The sequence below is a fragment of the Carex rostrata genome, chromosome 7 (genome assembly GCF_964058835.1).
Source record: "Carex rostrata chromosome 7, lpCarRost1.2, whole genome shotgun sequence".
NCBI lineage: Eukaryota > Viridiplantae > Streptophyta > Magnoliopsida > Poales > Cyperaceae > Carex > Carex rostrata.
Window position 1 is genome coordinate 8,578,917 of NC_135924.1, and position 17,604 is coordinate 8,596,520.

Consider the following 17,604-nt stretch of genomic DNA (forward strand, 5'->3'; position numbering starts at 1 on the left):
CAGGAGCTGATCTGGAAGGTCCTTAACATCACATGGAAGCATTATACTTAATTTTAAGTATGAATTGTTTGAACTAGACTTACACCAAAAAGTAGCTAACGAGATTATCTTAAACCCTAATGATTTAGCTGAGATGGGAGTAGTATTAGCATTAAAAATAACTCGATTTCGTTCTAACCATACATTTCATAAGATAGCTCATCTTAACAATTCTACAAGTAGTCTATCTTTTAAGGAGATAGAAGCATCAAGTAACCATAAATCATTTAAAGAATTACATGTAAAAGGGAATGAATTGTATATTGCAATCCAATTCCATATCAAGCGTATATATGAACAATGTATAAATAAATGGTCAGCACTCTCATGTTGGTCACAAAATGCACAAGTAAGATCTCCTGACCATCCTTTTTTTGCCAAGTTAATCTTAGTAAGAATTTTATCACGTCGGACAAGCCAAAGAAATATTTTGACTTTTAAAGGGATGAGTAATTGAGTATTAAGTATGAACACGCGAAGACAAATTAAAAAGGTTCGCACAGTGGACGAAAACGGAAGTTGTAGCGGTAGAATGGATAAATAAGGTAGAGTGAGTCTATGGTACTATGCATATTACGATTTGTTACTGTGCTACGGCTCTATATTTGAGTTTTCAAATACTAACGGTCGATCCGAACCGTTCATCTTGTTCTCCATATTAATATGTGTTTGGAGACCAAATTTTATATTTTTTGAAATCTTTTTACTATTTTTTTAGATTTATTGAAAATCACTATTTTTGGATGGTCCAGAATTTTTAGATCAAGTGATTTTCTAAATATCTAAAAAAATAGTAAAAAATTTTCAAAAAATGTAAAATTTGGTCTCCAAATACATATTAATATGGAGAACAAGATGAATGGTTTGGATCGACCGTTAGAATTTGAAAACTCGAATATAGAGCCGTAACACGGTAACAACCCGTGTGATATGCATAGTACCATAGACTCACTCAATAAGGTATATTACTTTCGAAACAGGAATAGAACAAAATATGGGGTCTGTCAGTGTAGGGGTGAAAACGGAGGTGTCGATTTTAACAGATCCCTTTTTAATCGGCGCAAAAAAATGGACTATATTATCCTTTCGTCAAAAGAAAACAATGTAATCCAAATCTTATCAAATCTTTTATAGTAATTGTCAGATCAGCTCCGTAGAGCGATGAAAGCCTTTTCAAATTCAGTGCCATTTCAACTTTGAGAGAAACTATCTTTGTAGGATCGCCAACACTTATTAAAAAAAATGTATTCCAAATAAATAAAGTAATAGTATTGTTTAAGTAATAATAATTACATAATGTACTCCAAAAAGCTAGATTGAGAAATAAAAAAAAAATCAATTGTATAATTGTATTTATAAAGACAAAAAATTTGCGTGTACCATTATGAAATAAAAAAATTGTGTTTTTCAATATTCTCCAGATAACTTGGTTTTTTTTTTTTGTGACATTGTCAATTCGTAAATAATTTGAATTATTGTCAATTCCAATAGCCGTTAATAGAAAGTTTTGAAAATTTGGATGTAAAAATAATATTTCATATAAATAGATTGAAACAATAAATATTACCTTTGTTATGTAACCGAGTGTATTTTTTTTTTATAAAGTGATTGAAGTTCCAATCAATTTTGATCAAATTTTGTTTCAGTCAAAGAATAACTAACTTGTTTCAGATAGATAGAAAAATATTGTACTCCTCTTTGGAATCAAAGTCTTTTCGACAATTCATCATCAAGTTCTTTTTTATATGCCACATAAAAAGAAAATGTGTAGTAGCTGGAAATATCACATTTACATAATTTATAAATGTTTGTTGCCTATCTGACGTTATAACCGAAGGTTGAGTCTATTTTGAAAGAACTTTATTAAACATGCTTAGTGTCCATATGAAATCTTCTTCTCGTTCATTCTTTAAAAATGCACAACTAGCATAAATGAGGTGTTAAAGTATGAGACCCCAACAAGAAGTCAAATCTTATACTTATTTATTTTGTAGGTACAATCCATGACGAAAACACTCAAGAAATTCTTAACCAGAATAATTGACATGAGATGTATAAAGAAAAGATGTGTAAGAGCATCACATTCATTTTGTAAAATATCATACTTAAACTCACCTTCTTCTGTTTCTTCAAATAAAGCTTGAATCATTGCTCTACGAATTTTTGTCTTCACATTATACATTGCTGTAGAAACAGCTTTAAGCTTTGGATTCTTTTGGTGTAAAGAAGAGAGAATATGTCTAGGTGGTATTCCAGATCGAGTCATGTGATCAACACTCTCGATATTTGCTTGTGATAGTTGTTGAAGAGAATGATAGTTGGAGATATCGGTTGATACTTCATGGTTGTGCGATAAGTTAGGTATTTCAACTATCCAAACTCTTTCATCTGTCTTTTTACTCTTAATTTAAAAAGGACAATTGATTTGATATGTTCCCGTTGTCTTTTCACTTTCATCAAAAGGCATATCATGTATATCACGATATCGACCACCTCTATCACATTGTATAACCACATATTTTTCTGACTTTAAACTACAAATAGATAATGTGTATCATTTAGCTGATTTAAACACTGTAATACCATTAAATATATCATCACGAGTTTCGTACTTGAAATTGAGTAACTCAAGTTTTTTTTTTCTCATGTTCAAATGTAATTGTCGACTATAATCAAAAGAATATATAAATTAGTTTTTTTTTATTATTTGAATCAATCCAGTACACAATTAATAAAAAAAGCAATAATTTGAAATTGTTTGAAGAAGTAATTAAATAGTCTGCCTTACCTTTGTTGAGATAGAACTTGAAAATTAATTTGATAATCTAATTGTTTCTGGATGAAGTGAAAATAGAGCATGAAAGAAGAAAACAAAAGTTCTGATTCAGCCCGCATTAAAGCAAAGAGATAACAAAAGTTATGTCCAAGTAATAAATGTTGATGGATTCACGAAAATAACTTCTCTAATTAATAATTATTATGAAAGATTTGAAATACTGTTCTTTTATTTTTCAACTGGATCACGATAATTTTTTTATTCAGATTCATAGCATTTTTTTTAGTAACACGCTAAAAAATAGATTATTTTTTTTTACATTCGAGAAAAACCCTGTATGAAAAATATTTCGGAGTCCTTTTAATACATCTATATTATATTTGTATTTGATGTTCATTCTAACATATTCAAATTATTAATTGTTCTTTATATTTTTGAAAATCATTAAAGAAAGTAATTAAAACAACAAAAGTTTATGTTTTTTTTTTTTTTTTGCAAGGCCGCAACGAAAAATGACGGCCCCAGTCTTGGAGAGACACTATTTATTGTTACAGCCTGGATAGTTTTTGAATTCTCCAAAATTAGAGGGTTTTTTTGTTTATTTTTTTAGAAGGGTATTAATAAAAATTTCGGCTGATACTGACACTAAAAATATTGTTATCAACCCAATACAATTTAAAAGATCTAACTAATAGTACCTCCATCAATCTTCCCTAGTTCGATTTATTTTGCTTCTTTAATTAGCAAGTCTATTTGAGAATATTTAAAAGAAGAAACAGGTCGTAAGAAAATACAAATTTGTCCGCATTTGTATATAAGACATAAATGCAAACTTATTTATGTTTCGTTTTAGCTTGTTCTCCCATGAAGTTAGTTATATAAACCTAAATCAACAACTACAGTAGAAATTAAAGATTGTTTTATTAATTTCCTTGAAATTAAATGAAAGAAAATTTTAAACAGAATATTTTGTTATTTGATTATGAAAAAACTTTTGTTTTACAGATGGCTTAATTTGTTTCTTTTAGCTTAATTTAATTAGTGGATTGTCTTGTTCTGGAAAAACTTTTAATATATGCTTAGTGCATTGTTTTGATGTTTGTGTTATACTAAATGCACCGCTAATCGCTTAAAATTAAAAAATATTTGCGATTAAAAATAAATAGATGAGTTTAGAAAAATTTGACACGCGAAATGATAATGGAGTTTAGCAAAACAAAGGCCTACATTTCCGGGGCGTCGTAACCTCTTCTAGGTGCGCTTTTCTATACCCAACGAGAAAGAATTACAACTTGTGAACCAGTGATCCCTTACAATCAACGGGAAGTCACACGGCCAACTCAAGGCGAAAACAAAGTCTCAAAGTTTAAATCCTCAAGAAGAATACTCAAGATCTCACTCTAACTTAATCGAACTTAAGATTAGTGAAGTAGATTTGAGATTGTTTGAGAGATATTGAAGTTTTAAGCTCAATGAACAATGGTGAAACTCAAGCTCAAAAAAAAACGCTTTTGAAAAAATTAGGGTTGGTTAGGTTAAGTGGGGAAGAAATCCCACAGGTCTATTTATAGAGACCTCCAGAATGAGCATTTTGGCTTAAAACATTACCAACGTTTTAGTTTAAAATTTGAATTTATGTTTTTTTTTCTACGAGATTGATCAAAACGTTACCAACGATTTCACTCTGTGAAAACTTGATCAAAAACAAGAATTTTGAAAGTTTGAAATTTAATTAAAACATTACAAAAGTTTTAAAACGTTATGGTAACGTTTTCAATTCTTTTGTATTTGATTAAGCTGTTCCTTAGTGTTTTCTTATAGGTTAAATAGTTATAATATTTTACAAACGTTACCAACATTTGTATTCTGTTGAAACAACATCAAACACACTTTACCAAATTTAAAATATTACAAATTAAATCTTTGATAAATGTATTCATAATTTCTTTAGTTCAAGCAATCTACATTGCAATTCCAATTGATTTGAATCTGCATAATTCTAAAATAAAAGAAATCATAAAATTCAATAATTATATATTTTGCAAATTAGTCAAATAGACAAAAAAAAAATTATTGCTAGAAACAACAGTTTGTAATTATCATATATAATGAATTTGTAAATAAAAAAACGTGTTCATCATGATATAAAAAAGAAGCTTGATATACTTTAAATTTCCAATAAAATAACAGAAAGTAAAAAAGATATACTAATTGCTTCTCATCTAAACTCAAATAGTTATGGAAATATTTGTCCCTATTAAAAAAATTAACTTATCTACTACTTACACGGGATGGTTTATACCATCCATTTTTTTTTCACTTAATTAGCGATGTGAATGTGATATTTTTTAGTTAATTATCGATGTGAGTGTGATTATAATTACAAATTAACTAGACGGTAATATTTAATTTTTTTTTAAAATCGTTATTTTATAGAAATCCAACTCTTTTATCGCTTTATTAGATCTCTGGTAGTATTTACTATTTAGGAAACTAAGAACTAAAATAAATGACTAATTTCATCAAAAAATAACTAAATAAATGACTCGGATTCCAATTTATTTAGGCCGTCAGGTGTGGTCCGAAACCGGACGGCCTGAAACTAAATTCAAATGGTGTGTTAATGCAAAGGAAGTAGACTCCGGATTCCATTCTTTTTTTTTAGAAAAAGAAATATGTGACACGTGGTGATGTGATACGATAAATACGTTATGATTTATTTATGTAATGTAACGTGGCGTGATTAATTTTTTTTTTTACATGATACAACATGACGTGATCAAAATAGTGAGAGACAGTCAGGTCATGTGTAGTCACGCCATAATGTGATATGACGTAAATCAGTCGTGTCAAACTCTTTTTTACATCGTTGAAAGTTTAGAAAAAAAATATAAAAAATATGAATAATTCAAAATTAAGTAAATAATATTGCAAAAAATATTTTTAAAAAAAATCCATTAAACATCTAACATTACATTAAAAATTCAAATTATAAATATTCATTAAACTAAAGCAAGAAAATAAAAATTAGTACTATGAGAAATAATACAGTACTATGAACACTCAAAAAATATGAATATTTATTTAAAAATATGAATATTTATTTAAAAATATGAGTACTAATACCATTGAACACTCAAAAAATATGAATATTTATTTAAAAAAAATGAATTATTTATATTTCATGACGTAATGTGACGTACTAATTTGTATAATGTGACATGATGCCTAATTTTCACTTCAATACAGTCATGTCACGTCGCACGTTAATCACATCACTTAAATTTAACGACGTGACGTGCCTTTTCCGTGGCGTGACAGATCAGTACTAATTTCCTTGTCTCTTTCTTTCCACCTTGCGTTTTCCCGCCTCTTCGAATCCCCAATAAATTCTCAAATCTAACCCTACAAAACTACAAACCCATTTACATTTCCTCCTCCGATTTTACCTGTCCAAACAAGAAAGGTGCGAACAAAAAGAATACCCAGCTGCATTGGCTTCTCTTTGTTACCTTTTTTTTGTTAGGAGGTTGATCGGGCATTTTCATCTGGAAGCCAATTCGTCTACCGTGGTGTTGCGACTTGCGAGAGCGTCCTAGCATAGAGAGGTCTGCGAAAGACGACTAAATTGAGGTTTTTAAGGTCTGATTTCGCCTTATCTTCTTAATTAATATTTGGGGTATTTTCTAAGTCAGTTTCGGACTTCTAATTATATCACCTTGGGCTATTTTTTTTTGTTTTTTTAGTGTCTCGAAGTAGAAGTATTAGTATTGATTCAGCCAATATCTTCATTCAATCATTATTGTAGGAAAACTTTTAGTGCGATTTCTAAGAGTTGTTCTGGATTCTAGGAATTCAACTGAAAGAATGGTGCTTTTCTCCATTAAAAACTGATCTTACCTTCTTCCCTCTATTATCTGATTTTTTTTTTTTTGTACTTTTATGGTGTTTTCTCACACAAGAATTTTGCAACTACATCCTCAGAACCTTTTTTCTGGGGATGATTTATCCATAAATAGCCAAATTTTTGGCAAAGTCTCACTTCGGTGGATGTACAAGGATGGTCCCACAATCCTAGAGAAAGGCGTCGCTTTGCTCTGTCAAAGGCCAAAGCTATAAAATGATAAGACTCAAGAGTTCATGTTCCTTTCTAATGATAGGACTCAAGTATCAGCCTGAAGTGCTATATGATGACATAGTGCATTAATTACCATCTAGGCTTGTAAACACCTTGATTTTTTTTTTTTTATTGTTGCTATGGAAATCACTGTTTGCATGTATACATATGAGCACAAATTTAGTTAAACCTCATAAATAATCCCAAAAAGAAGCTGAACAAGAGGGCTAATTAATAGGTTTAAGTTTTGCTTGGAAAGTTTAACGAAGTTTGTTGGGATTTATGTATGTTTATCGTTTATTGTATTATAATAGTTTTGGGGGGTTTATTGGTAAATAGGCCATTATGAAATAGTCTAGGGGTTATTTGTAATAGTGCTTTGTAAGGCTCTATATAAGTCCAATTCATTAATCAATAAAGTAACTTTTGGCTGAAATCTTCATGGTATCAAAGCCTTAAAAAAAACTTAAACCTAACTCTAGCTGCTACAGTAATCGAGTCGTTACAGTACTGTCTCGCTCCTATCTTCTCTTCTTCTAGAGTTGGTCGGCCACCAAAGGTAATCTCTTTGTGTTGATTGGCCGGCGTGGGGGGCCTCTACCCCACGATACTCGAGAAGCGGGTTTGGATCGAGGTTTGATTGGGTTTTTTAAACTCAAATCTTGATGAGATAGATCAAGATCGGGTCAAGAAGAAGAAGAAGAGGGGGAGATAAGGAGATGAGGTGGATCCAGGTCTTGAGGGAGCACGATCGGGTCTTTACGAGAGATACGAGTGATCGGATCAAGAAAGGAAAGGAATCGCGTGTGATCTGTCTCGACCAATACCTTGGCACCTCATGATGATGTCATTGCTGAGATGATGCAGGAGGAGAGTCGCATGAGGATGCATGCTGAGCCAAGTGGACCTCCAGGTGCGCGATCAGCTTTGGCTGCTTCGAGATCAGGTATGACAGGTGCCCAGGGGGAGACTCGCAGGTGTTACAACTGCGGGGAAACAGATCATCTGATCAAGGTTTGCCCTAAGTCACCAAATGAGAGATGCAGGTGGTAGGGGGCAGTCTGGGAACTGTGAACTCGGCCGTGAGGGCCGAAGAAGTGGAACAGGAGGCAACCGGGCAAATCTGATGGTTGTAAAGGAAGAGAAAGAAGCTATTGTGGGATTATCTGAGGAGGATCTGATCATGGAGATAGTCAGGAGGAGGCAGAAAGGAGCAAGTAAGGGGAAGAGTATGGTCGCTGACACACTTACTCTTGCCTCTAAATTCACTACTAGATCACTAGATTGGATAGTAGACTTCAGACAGCCGATGGTACTGTCCAGTCCGTGGTTGGTAAGGGTACTGTGAGATGTACCGATTCAGTGACTCTGACCAATGTGTTGCATGTTCCTTCATTTCTCGTAAACTTGGTGTCCATTAGTGTTATTATTCGTGAGCAGAAATGCATTGTAACCTTTGATATTCCGAAGATGGTCTTTCAGGAGAAGGGGACAGGTCGAATACTTGGAACTGGTACATGGCGTGATGGGTTATGGTACATGGATAGAAAAGGTATGGACACAGCACTGGCATCTATGGTCGATAGAGTGGAGGCAGGAGGATCTGGAGTGAGTGTGGAGGATGAGTTGCTTTTTATTCATCAGCGGATGGGACACTCTTCCTTCAGCCTATTGGAACGTTTATTTCCATCAAAGTATGAGAAAGCTGACAAACAGAAACTTGTGTGTGATGGATGTGAGTTTGGAAAGTATGCAAGGAGTTCGTATGTAAGCTCAGGAAGTAGGAGTTCTCATGCCTTTGATCTGGTACACTCGGATGTATGAGGGTCTTGCTCAACAACTTCGATGAATGGGTATAGATTTTTTGTGACTTTCATTGATTGTTATTCTCATGTCACATGGTTGTACTTGATGAAGAACAAGAATGATGTACTTGCTTGCTTCAATGATTTTCATAAGGCGGTTCAGACTCAGTTTGGTGCTGTGGTGAAGGCACTGAGATCTGATAACGGAATCGAATATACAAACAAGGCATTCAATGAGTATTTGTCAGTTTATGGGATACATCATCAGACCACGTGCCCTTACACACCAGCACAAAATGGAGTGGCAGAGAGGAAGAATAGACACTTGTTGGAGGTAGCCCGGTGCATGATGATCTCAATGAATGTTCCGAAACATTTGTGGAGACAAGTAGTAATGATAGCCGCACAATTGATCAATAGAATGCTATCTAGAGTGTTATACTGGCAGACTCCGTGTGTGATGTTGAAAAGAGATAATGGGGGTATTCTTTCTCCAAAGATATTTGGCTGTGTGTGCTTTGTGAAAGACAACAGACCAATAGTAGGAAAGTTGGATCCCAGAGCGGTTAAATGCATCTTTATGGGTTATTCTGGTACTCAAAAGAGTTATGTGTGCTGGAGTCCAGTAGAGAGGATATTGTTTGTGAGTATGGATGTTACATTTCGTGAGCTCGAACCTTACTGCTCCTCAGAAACTACATCACCCTTTGGAGACTCGCTCGATACAGGAGGTATGACGCGAGAGGGGGAGAGTAGTAGTGATGGTGAGAGGAGGATGGTGAGTGTGAGTGGTATTCCTTGCCCACTGATGGATTCGACTAGGATTGAGCCGAAAAATGAGGATTCGGTTAGGATTGAGCCGGAAAAGGAGGATTCGGCCAGGGTTGAGCTGCAAAAGGAGGATTCGGCTGTGGATGAGCCGGAAGTTGAGAGAAATAGGCCCGAAGGTGGTAGAACTCAGGCTCAAGGGGAGTCGAGATATCGTGAGGTGTATGTGAGAAGAAATAAACAGAGTGAGGGAGCCGTGCCTACAGTGCCACCTGTGCCAAGTCCCTTGTCCCTGTCTAATCTGACTCCTGAGACACACCATCCATCTCAGACTCAGAATACACAGGTGCTATGATTCCTCTTTTTACTCCTCCCACTCCTCTTTCAGTAAGGACTCGCGAGAATGCAGGCATTCCTCCTGACTGATATGGTTTTTCGCATGAGATTGCTCAATTTGTCTCTTATTCACACATATCACCAGTATATAGAGCATTCATTGTATCATTAGACACTGTCTCTATCCCTAAATGTTGGCAGGTTGCTAAAGGAGATTTGAAGTGGAAAGCAATCATGCTAGAAGAGCTCAGTGCCATTTGCAAGAACAAAATCTTGGAACTTGTGTCACTACCACCAGGCAAGAAGGCTGTTGGATGCAAGTGGGTCTTCACAGTAAAGCAGAATTCAGAGGGTCTGGTTGAGCGCTACAAGGCTCGGCTGGTAGCGAAGGGGTACAGTCAGACCTATGGCATTAACTATGATGAGACTTTTGCACCCGCGGCGAAGATGAGCACAATGAGGACACTAGTTTCCATGACAATGAATGAGGGATGGCAGTTACACCAACTCGATGTGAAGAATACATTTCTTCATGGTGATTTGTTGGAGGAGGTGTACATAGAGGTTCCACCAGGGTTTGGCACAAACCAGACAGTGGGTAAAGTGTGCAGGCTCAAGAAGTCGCTCTATGAGTTGAAGCAATCTCCTCGGGCCTGATTTGATAGGTTTAGGAAGGCTATGGTAGGCATGGGCTATCAGCAAATCAATGCTGACCACACGGTGTTTTCTCGACAACATGATGGTCACATTACTATGCTGGCTATGTATGTTGATGATATGATCATTACCGGGGATGATGAGGGGGAAATTGCACAGTTGAAAGCAAAATTGGAAAATGAATTCGAGGTGAAGGATTTGAGACAGCTTAGGTACTTCCTTGGGATTGAGGTGGCTCGCGAAGTAGAGGGGATTGTTCTATCCCAAAGGAAGTATGTCCTAGACTTGCTTACAGAGACAATCATCTTGGGGTACAAGCATGCAGTTTCTCTAATTTATGTGAAGGCCAAGATAAGTGCAGAGGCAGGAGAACAGGTTGATCGTGAGAGATACCAGAGACTGGTAGGCAGATTGATCTATTTGACACATACTCGTTCCGATATCTCATTTGCAGTGAGCGTAGTGAGCCGCTACATGCATGACCCTAGGAAGGGCCATATGGACGCAGTGTATCACATTCTGAGGTACCTGAAGAGTGCACCGGGGAAGGGCTTGATTTTCAGGCAGAATAGGCACATGAACATTGAGGGCTATTGTGACTCTGACTGGGCCAGTTGCCAAGATGACAGGAGGTCCACAGCTGGTTATTGCATGTTCGTAGGGGGCAACTTGGTTTCTTGGAAGAGCAAGAAGCAGCCAGTTGTTGCGAGATCGATAGCAAAAGCCGAGTACAGGGCTATGGTATTGGGAGTTGCGGAGATGGTGTGGCTGAAGAGGTTGTTGGAAGAGCTCAAGGTGAATCATGGAGCTAAAATGAAATTGTGGTGTGATAGCAAGTCAGCGATCAGCATTGTCAACAATCCTATGCAGCATGACAGAACTAAGCATGTGGAGATCGATAGGTTCTTTATAAAGGAAAAACTAGAAAGTGAACTATTGGAGCTGAGTCATGTAGTTACTGGAGATCAAGTAACTGATTGCCTCACCAAAGGACTTAGTTTAATAAATCTAAATAGGTTTTGTGACAAGATGGGCTTGATGGATATCTTTTGCCCATCTTGAGAGGGAGTGTTGAGATTTATGTATGTTTATCGTTTATTGTATTAAAATAGTTTTGGGGGGTCTATCGGTAAATAGGTCATTATGAAATAGTCTAGGGGTTATTTGTAATAGTGCTTTGTAAGGCTCTATATAAGCCTAATTCATTAATTAATAAAGTAACTTTTGGCTGAAATCTTCAAAGTTTATATTTTTTATTTGTTTATAGATGGAGAAGAGAAAGTTAATTAAAGGAAAGGATTCTTTAATGTGTCACCAGTGCCAAAGAAACGACAAAGGAAGAGTGGTGCACTGCACTGTTTGTAAAACTAAACGATTCTGTGTCCCTTGCATGACGCGCTGGTATTTCATCATTGCAAATTTGTAGTTCATCAATTCAATTTTACATAAGTTTTTGTTTAACATTACAGATGTCTTGTTATGCTAAAGTGCCAAAGGGGAATTTCAATACCAATTTTAACTGAATATTTTGACCAGGTACCACCTCTTGTCAGAACAAGAAATTGCTGAGAAGTGCCCGGTTTGTCGCGGAAATTGTAACTGCAAAGGTTGCCTTAGAAAAATAAATCTGGTACTGTAAAGATTCTTCCTTCTTGCTAGTACTTAGTTGAAATGTAGATCCTGTTGTCCTATTAGTTTTAATCGTTTTTCCCTTTGTCCTTCTCATTTCAGAATTGCGAGAAGAAAGGAACTCCTGAGACAAAGTTATCAAGAGAAGATGAAGTTACGTATGCAAGGCGGATTGTGAAATATTTATACCCTTGGTTAAAGGAATTTCATGATGAGCAAATTGGAGAGAAAGAAATTGAGGCCAGAATCAAAGGTAGTTAAACCTTTTGCCTTTGCATTTGTAATGCTATGTGGTAATATTTATACTTCTTGCTATGTTTTTTCTCATCCACTTTTACTCTGCCAACTTTGAAGGTCTTGACGCAAAAGAGCTTGAGCTACCACTAGCTAAATGTGATATGGATGAGCGGATGTACTGGTATGATCTTCTTTCCTGATTTGTGTTTCTTTTTGCAAATTCATGTGTGTTCTAACACTTATTAAATGTTTCTTGTGTAGTAATAGATGCCAAACCTCCATTGTTGATTTTCACCGGACCTGTCATAACTGTGCTTATGATCTCTGTCTAGCCTGCTGTCGAGAGTTGCGGGAAAATCATCGACCCACAGCTGATGAAGCTGTGTCCCGTTGCCAAGAGGCTGTGCTGCATAGTGATGTAATGCCAGGTGCTAAAGTGGAAGTGCAGAATGGCCTAGAGACAGCAACCAATGGCAAATTAGCATTGCCAGGTGAAGTGCCTGTGCTAGGTGGTGAAGAAGCAATTCTAAATGATAAAGTGGCATGTCTGTTTGGCAAAGAGGCATTGCCGGTAGGTGAAGCGGCAGTTTGTGGTGGTGCAGAGGTGCCAGGTGGGAAAGAGGTGTTGTCTTCTATAAGACTTCATGCGTGGACCCCACGAGCCAATGGTCAAATACCATGTCCACCAGAGAAACTTGGTGGTTGTGGTAGCTCAATTTTAGAATTGAAATCAGTTGTTGGAGAAAAAATTGTCTCTCAGTTGTTTCAAAAGATCACTGAAATGGCCAGTGCAAACCCAAACTTTGAAGAAAATGGGTTTATTAGTAAATGTGACTGCTCAACAAAACATGGGAAACTTAATTCTAGGAAAGCTGCTAACAGAAAGGATACAGAGGATAATTATGTGTATTGTCCTCTGGGAAGGGAGGGAGAGGGGGAATTGGGTCATTTCCAGAAGCACTGGATGAAGGGTGAACCCGTAATTGTACGGGACGTCCTTGAGCTGACATCAGGTCTGAGTTGGGAGCCAATGGTGATGTGGCGTGCCCTAAGAGACACTAAGATTAAGGATCAAGTGGGGAGACTGGCTGTAATGGCCCTTGACTTTCGGGACTTGAGTTTTGTATGTATCAGTGTTACTTTGAAATACCTTCAACAGTCAAGTTCAGTACACAGCCATTATGTACTGACTGGTGTGAAACAATGCCAGTACATTCTGGAACTTAATCGGACTCTATATAATAAGTTCATCCTTAAAATTTGTAAAATGCTCCTTGCTGTAGGCTTCTTGACAGTTTGTTTTCCTGGCATTTAGAGTCAATGCAAATTGGTAAAATGCAAGAACTTTTATAGGACGCAAAGTTAGACACATGATAACAGTGTTTCCTTTTGTATTTGACTTGTTTGTTAAGCCTTTGTACAATATATCCACAATGAGAATGACATTACAACACTCCTGATTTTGTAATCTTTTATCTTGCAATTAGTCATTTTTTTAAATTATATCTATAAATAGTTTTCTTCCTAATTTTGGCAGATAGAGGTAAATATACACCAGTTCTTTACTGGCTATGAAAAGGGGCTTTCCCATGAGGACGGTTGGCCCCAGCTGCTAAAGTTAAAAGACTGGCCGCCTGAAAGCTCATTTGATGAGAGGTTGCCGCGTCATGGAGTCGAATTTGTTGCTGCACTGCCTTTCAAAGAGTACACTGATCCCAGATGTGGACCCCTCAATCTGGCTGTGAAGCTGCCAGCAAAAATGCTAAAGCCTGACTTGGGCCCAAAGACTTACATTGCATATGGAATTAGAGAGGAGCTGGTGGAGGGTGATTCTGTAACTAAACTTCACTGCAACATGTCCGATGCGGTAACTTTGGATTGTTTTGCCCTTGTTTTTATTATGGCCATGATTAACTTATGTCCGTGTTTAGCTCCCTTGGGGTGAAGATTGAAATTTGCTTGTTTGAATTAGACCATAATGGCTTTCCTGGTGTGTTCACAAGGTGCCTCCAAACATACCAATCCCTGCAGTTCAGCAGATCATGTTACCTGGGGGCTGGGGCACATTGGTATCAAAATTGTTTTTCCACTTCGAGTTCCAAATAATAGATAATGTTTGTACATCTAAATTTTGTATGTAGGTAAATTCTAAAACAACTAGTATCTCTTGTTTTACCAGGTGAACATTTTGACACATACTTCTGGAGTAAAGCTCACTGATGACCAGCGCAAGGCCATAGAAAGAAAACATAGAAAATCTAAAGTTGTGGACAAGGAGAGAAATAAAAATATAGAATCTGATGATTCAGAAATTGATGACTATGGGGGTGCTCTGTGGGATATTTGGCGAAGGGAAGATGTACCTAAATTGAAGGAATATCTCATGAAATATTCAAGGGAATTTACACATTATGAGAACAAGCCCGTGGAAAAGGTTGGCGCTCTTTTTTATACTGATTCTTAAAATTATCAGGATGGCCCTCCTTTGGATGAGTGATATGAGATTTTGTGGCACTATTGATAGGTTGACCACCCTATCCATGACCAATCTTTCTATTTGACTATGGATCATAAAAGGAGGCTGAAGGAGGAATCTGGTAGGTTAAAATTTCTTATTTTTGGCTCCCCTATTTGCTATTGGAAACTTTTGCATTGTTACTCTTGTGAGATACAAATCAAATAGCTTTTAGATGTGTTTTCATTTAAAAAAAATTGTATTCTTTCATTTTGCTCGTAGGTATTGAGGCATGGACATTTGAGCAAAAGCTTGGTGAGGCAGTGTTTATCCCAGCTGGCTGCCCTCGTCAAGTTAGAAACCTGAAGGTACTAAACCAAACTTTATATGTTCTGGTCTGATAGAATACTGATGTTAGTTTGTTACTTTTTATATGTTTTTGTTATGTATTGAACAGTCATGTATAAAGGTGGCACTCAGTTTTGTATCGCCTGAGAACTTTGGCCAATGTATTGAACTCTCCAATGAGTTTCGTCTCCTTCCTGAAGACCACATAACAAAGGAAGATAAACTTGAGGTTTGTTATAACTCTCATGCACTGAACTGCACACGCGGACAAAAAGTTTGTTACTCTAGGGTTTAATGTGCAACAGGTCAAGAAAATGGCAATTTATGCTCTGAAGAATGCCATTGATGACATCGAAGGTAAAAACAAGAAGAAAGCCACTGATGATGCTGCAGGTACAAGGCGTAAGGTTCAAAAAAAGATCATGTGCGGACGGTGAGCTAAAAATTGTCTCGTCTTACATGATTATTTTTCCACTATATGTACTGTAGCTAGGTTTTTGATGATTCATCTTGTAATTCTTTTGAAGGCTGTGTGTCTCATAAATTTGTTTGACTAACAAACAAGTACACTGTTATGTTTTGTTACAGACCTAAGAAAGTTAAACAAGATATAGAATCTGAAAGCATAGAAAGAACATCAGAAATAGAAAATCCAGCAAACAAGGTTAAGAAGGATATCAATGGTGGAGGACCCAAGGAAGCTGGTATGAAAAGGAAGCATGGAAGGTGAGCTCTCTGAACTGGTATGGTATTTGACCAGACTGTGCTTTGGGAAGGGGGTTGTTAATATGCTAGATGGCCTGAAATCTCAGAAATGAACACTAAGCCAGGAAGGGATCAAGATACCCTTATTTATACAGCTCTTTACTTCAGAATATGCATCAACTAAGGATAAACCAATTTTGTTGAAACATTAAATGCAATGTACTTAGAATAACATGGGAGTTTGATTGATTGATTGACTGGACCAAATTGTGTTACTTTTTTCAATATAGTAATGCCAATTAGACGCAAACTAACCCATTATGGTCTGAGTTTGCTGTTAATAAGGTAATGTTTCACTGTGGTGTCAGATTGATGTGTTCTTGCCTTCATTTGTTGTTCAAGTTATGAATGCACTTTTATTTAACAGACCTGAGAAAGGGAACAAAGATGTTGATGCTGAAATTGAACAAAAATTAATAGAAGAGCCTGTGAAAAAGAAGCGTGGCAGGTGGTATTTGTTTTCTCCTGCTTCATCCATTAACAATAAGTCAATAAATGATAAGGCATTTCGCCCCCTAACCTTAGAAAAAAAATGATAAGCACACAGCAAAGTGTTTCTCCATATCTATGCGTCTCTATATATATGCTTAAATTTCTACAACTCTTAAATTTGTATAGGCCACCAAAGATGAAGATGATAAAAAACTTGAGTTTCGCCACTCATTGTTCCACGGTGGATTAAACGAGCTTTGCTCTCTCTAAGAATGCACATCCAGTACGCATCTGCCACAATTTTAGTCTAATATATACCAAGTGTCAAAGAATTATGTACAGTATGCTATTGCTAGTTGATATCCCTGTCGCTGTATGGAATATGTTTTTTTGCTAGTATGATTTTGTCCTATCGATTAGAAGTGAATTTGTTTACAATATTTGATTTTTGACTGAATATTAAGACGTTTTTTTCTTTCTTTTTGTCGAATATACTTGCCCAAGATGTTAACAGTTATTAGTAACTGGAGCCAACAAACATTTTTGAGATACGTGAATAATGTATTTTTTTTTAAATCTCGTGATGCCTTAGGACTGGCAAAAAAAAAAATCGTGGCTCGTGCCCCGCTTGGTATTAGCTCGTGACTTGATCGGTAACAACTCATTCTTAGTGGACCGAGTTAATATAAAATTATCTCGCTTGTCACATACTTGAGTAAGAATTAATGAGTTTGAGTTTGGTCTGACTCGACACAAGCCAACTCAGTCAGTGGCGGAACCAAGAATGAAAACTAGGGGGGGCCTAACTAGTTTCTCTCACTCTCAGAATATCAATTTTAGTTTCATGTTGCACTATTAAATAATTTAAAAAAATTCAACAATTATCGATTGTCATAATTTTTTACTTTTAAAATAAAATATTTAACAAAAATAAATATTAAATTAAGTAACAAAGCACCTATTTGATAAATCGTTTCGCATATCTTGAAGTCAAAACAAAACATCAAAACAATCTACATAGAAAAAATTAAAGAAACAATCTTATAATGAATTCATATCTCACAATCATAATGATTTTAAATTTTCAATTAGAAAACGTACCACTAATTACTAATTATTTGAGAAAGTTGAATGAAATTGAGAAAATGAGTAAGGAGTGAAATTCAAGAATTCAAGCAATAATTTACCAAACCATTTCAATTCTACATGAATTATGCAAACATTAATTCAATTAATTAAT

At 35.9% G+C, this 17,604-nt stretch overlaps 1 protein-coding gene across 1 annotated transcript; it reads left to right on the top strand.

The window, feature by feature from the left end:
• The first annotated feature begins 6,338 nt into the window (after window positions 1-6,338).
• Window positions 6,339-15,893, top strand: LOC144556701 (lysine-specific demethylase JMJ29-like). Its single transcript, XM_078305098.1, has 13 exons — window positions 6,339-6,457; window positions 11,766-11,899; window positions 12,035-12,128; window positions 12,230-12,380; window positions 12,482-12,545; window positions 12,626-13,487; window positions 13,902-14,231; window positions 14,544-14,798; window positions 14,889-14,961; window positions 15,102-15,187; window positions 15,277-15,396; window positions 15,525-15,600; window positions 15,756-15,893. The coding sequence occupies exons 2-13, from the start codon at window positions 11,766-11,768 to the stop codon at window positions 15,779-15,781; spliced, it is 2,271 nt and encodes a 756-aa protein (XP_078161224.1). The 5' UTR covers window positions 6,339-6,457; the 3' UTR covers window positions 15,782-15,893.
• Window positions 15,894-17,604: the final 1,711 nt, after the last annotated feature.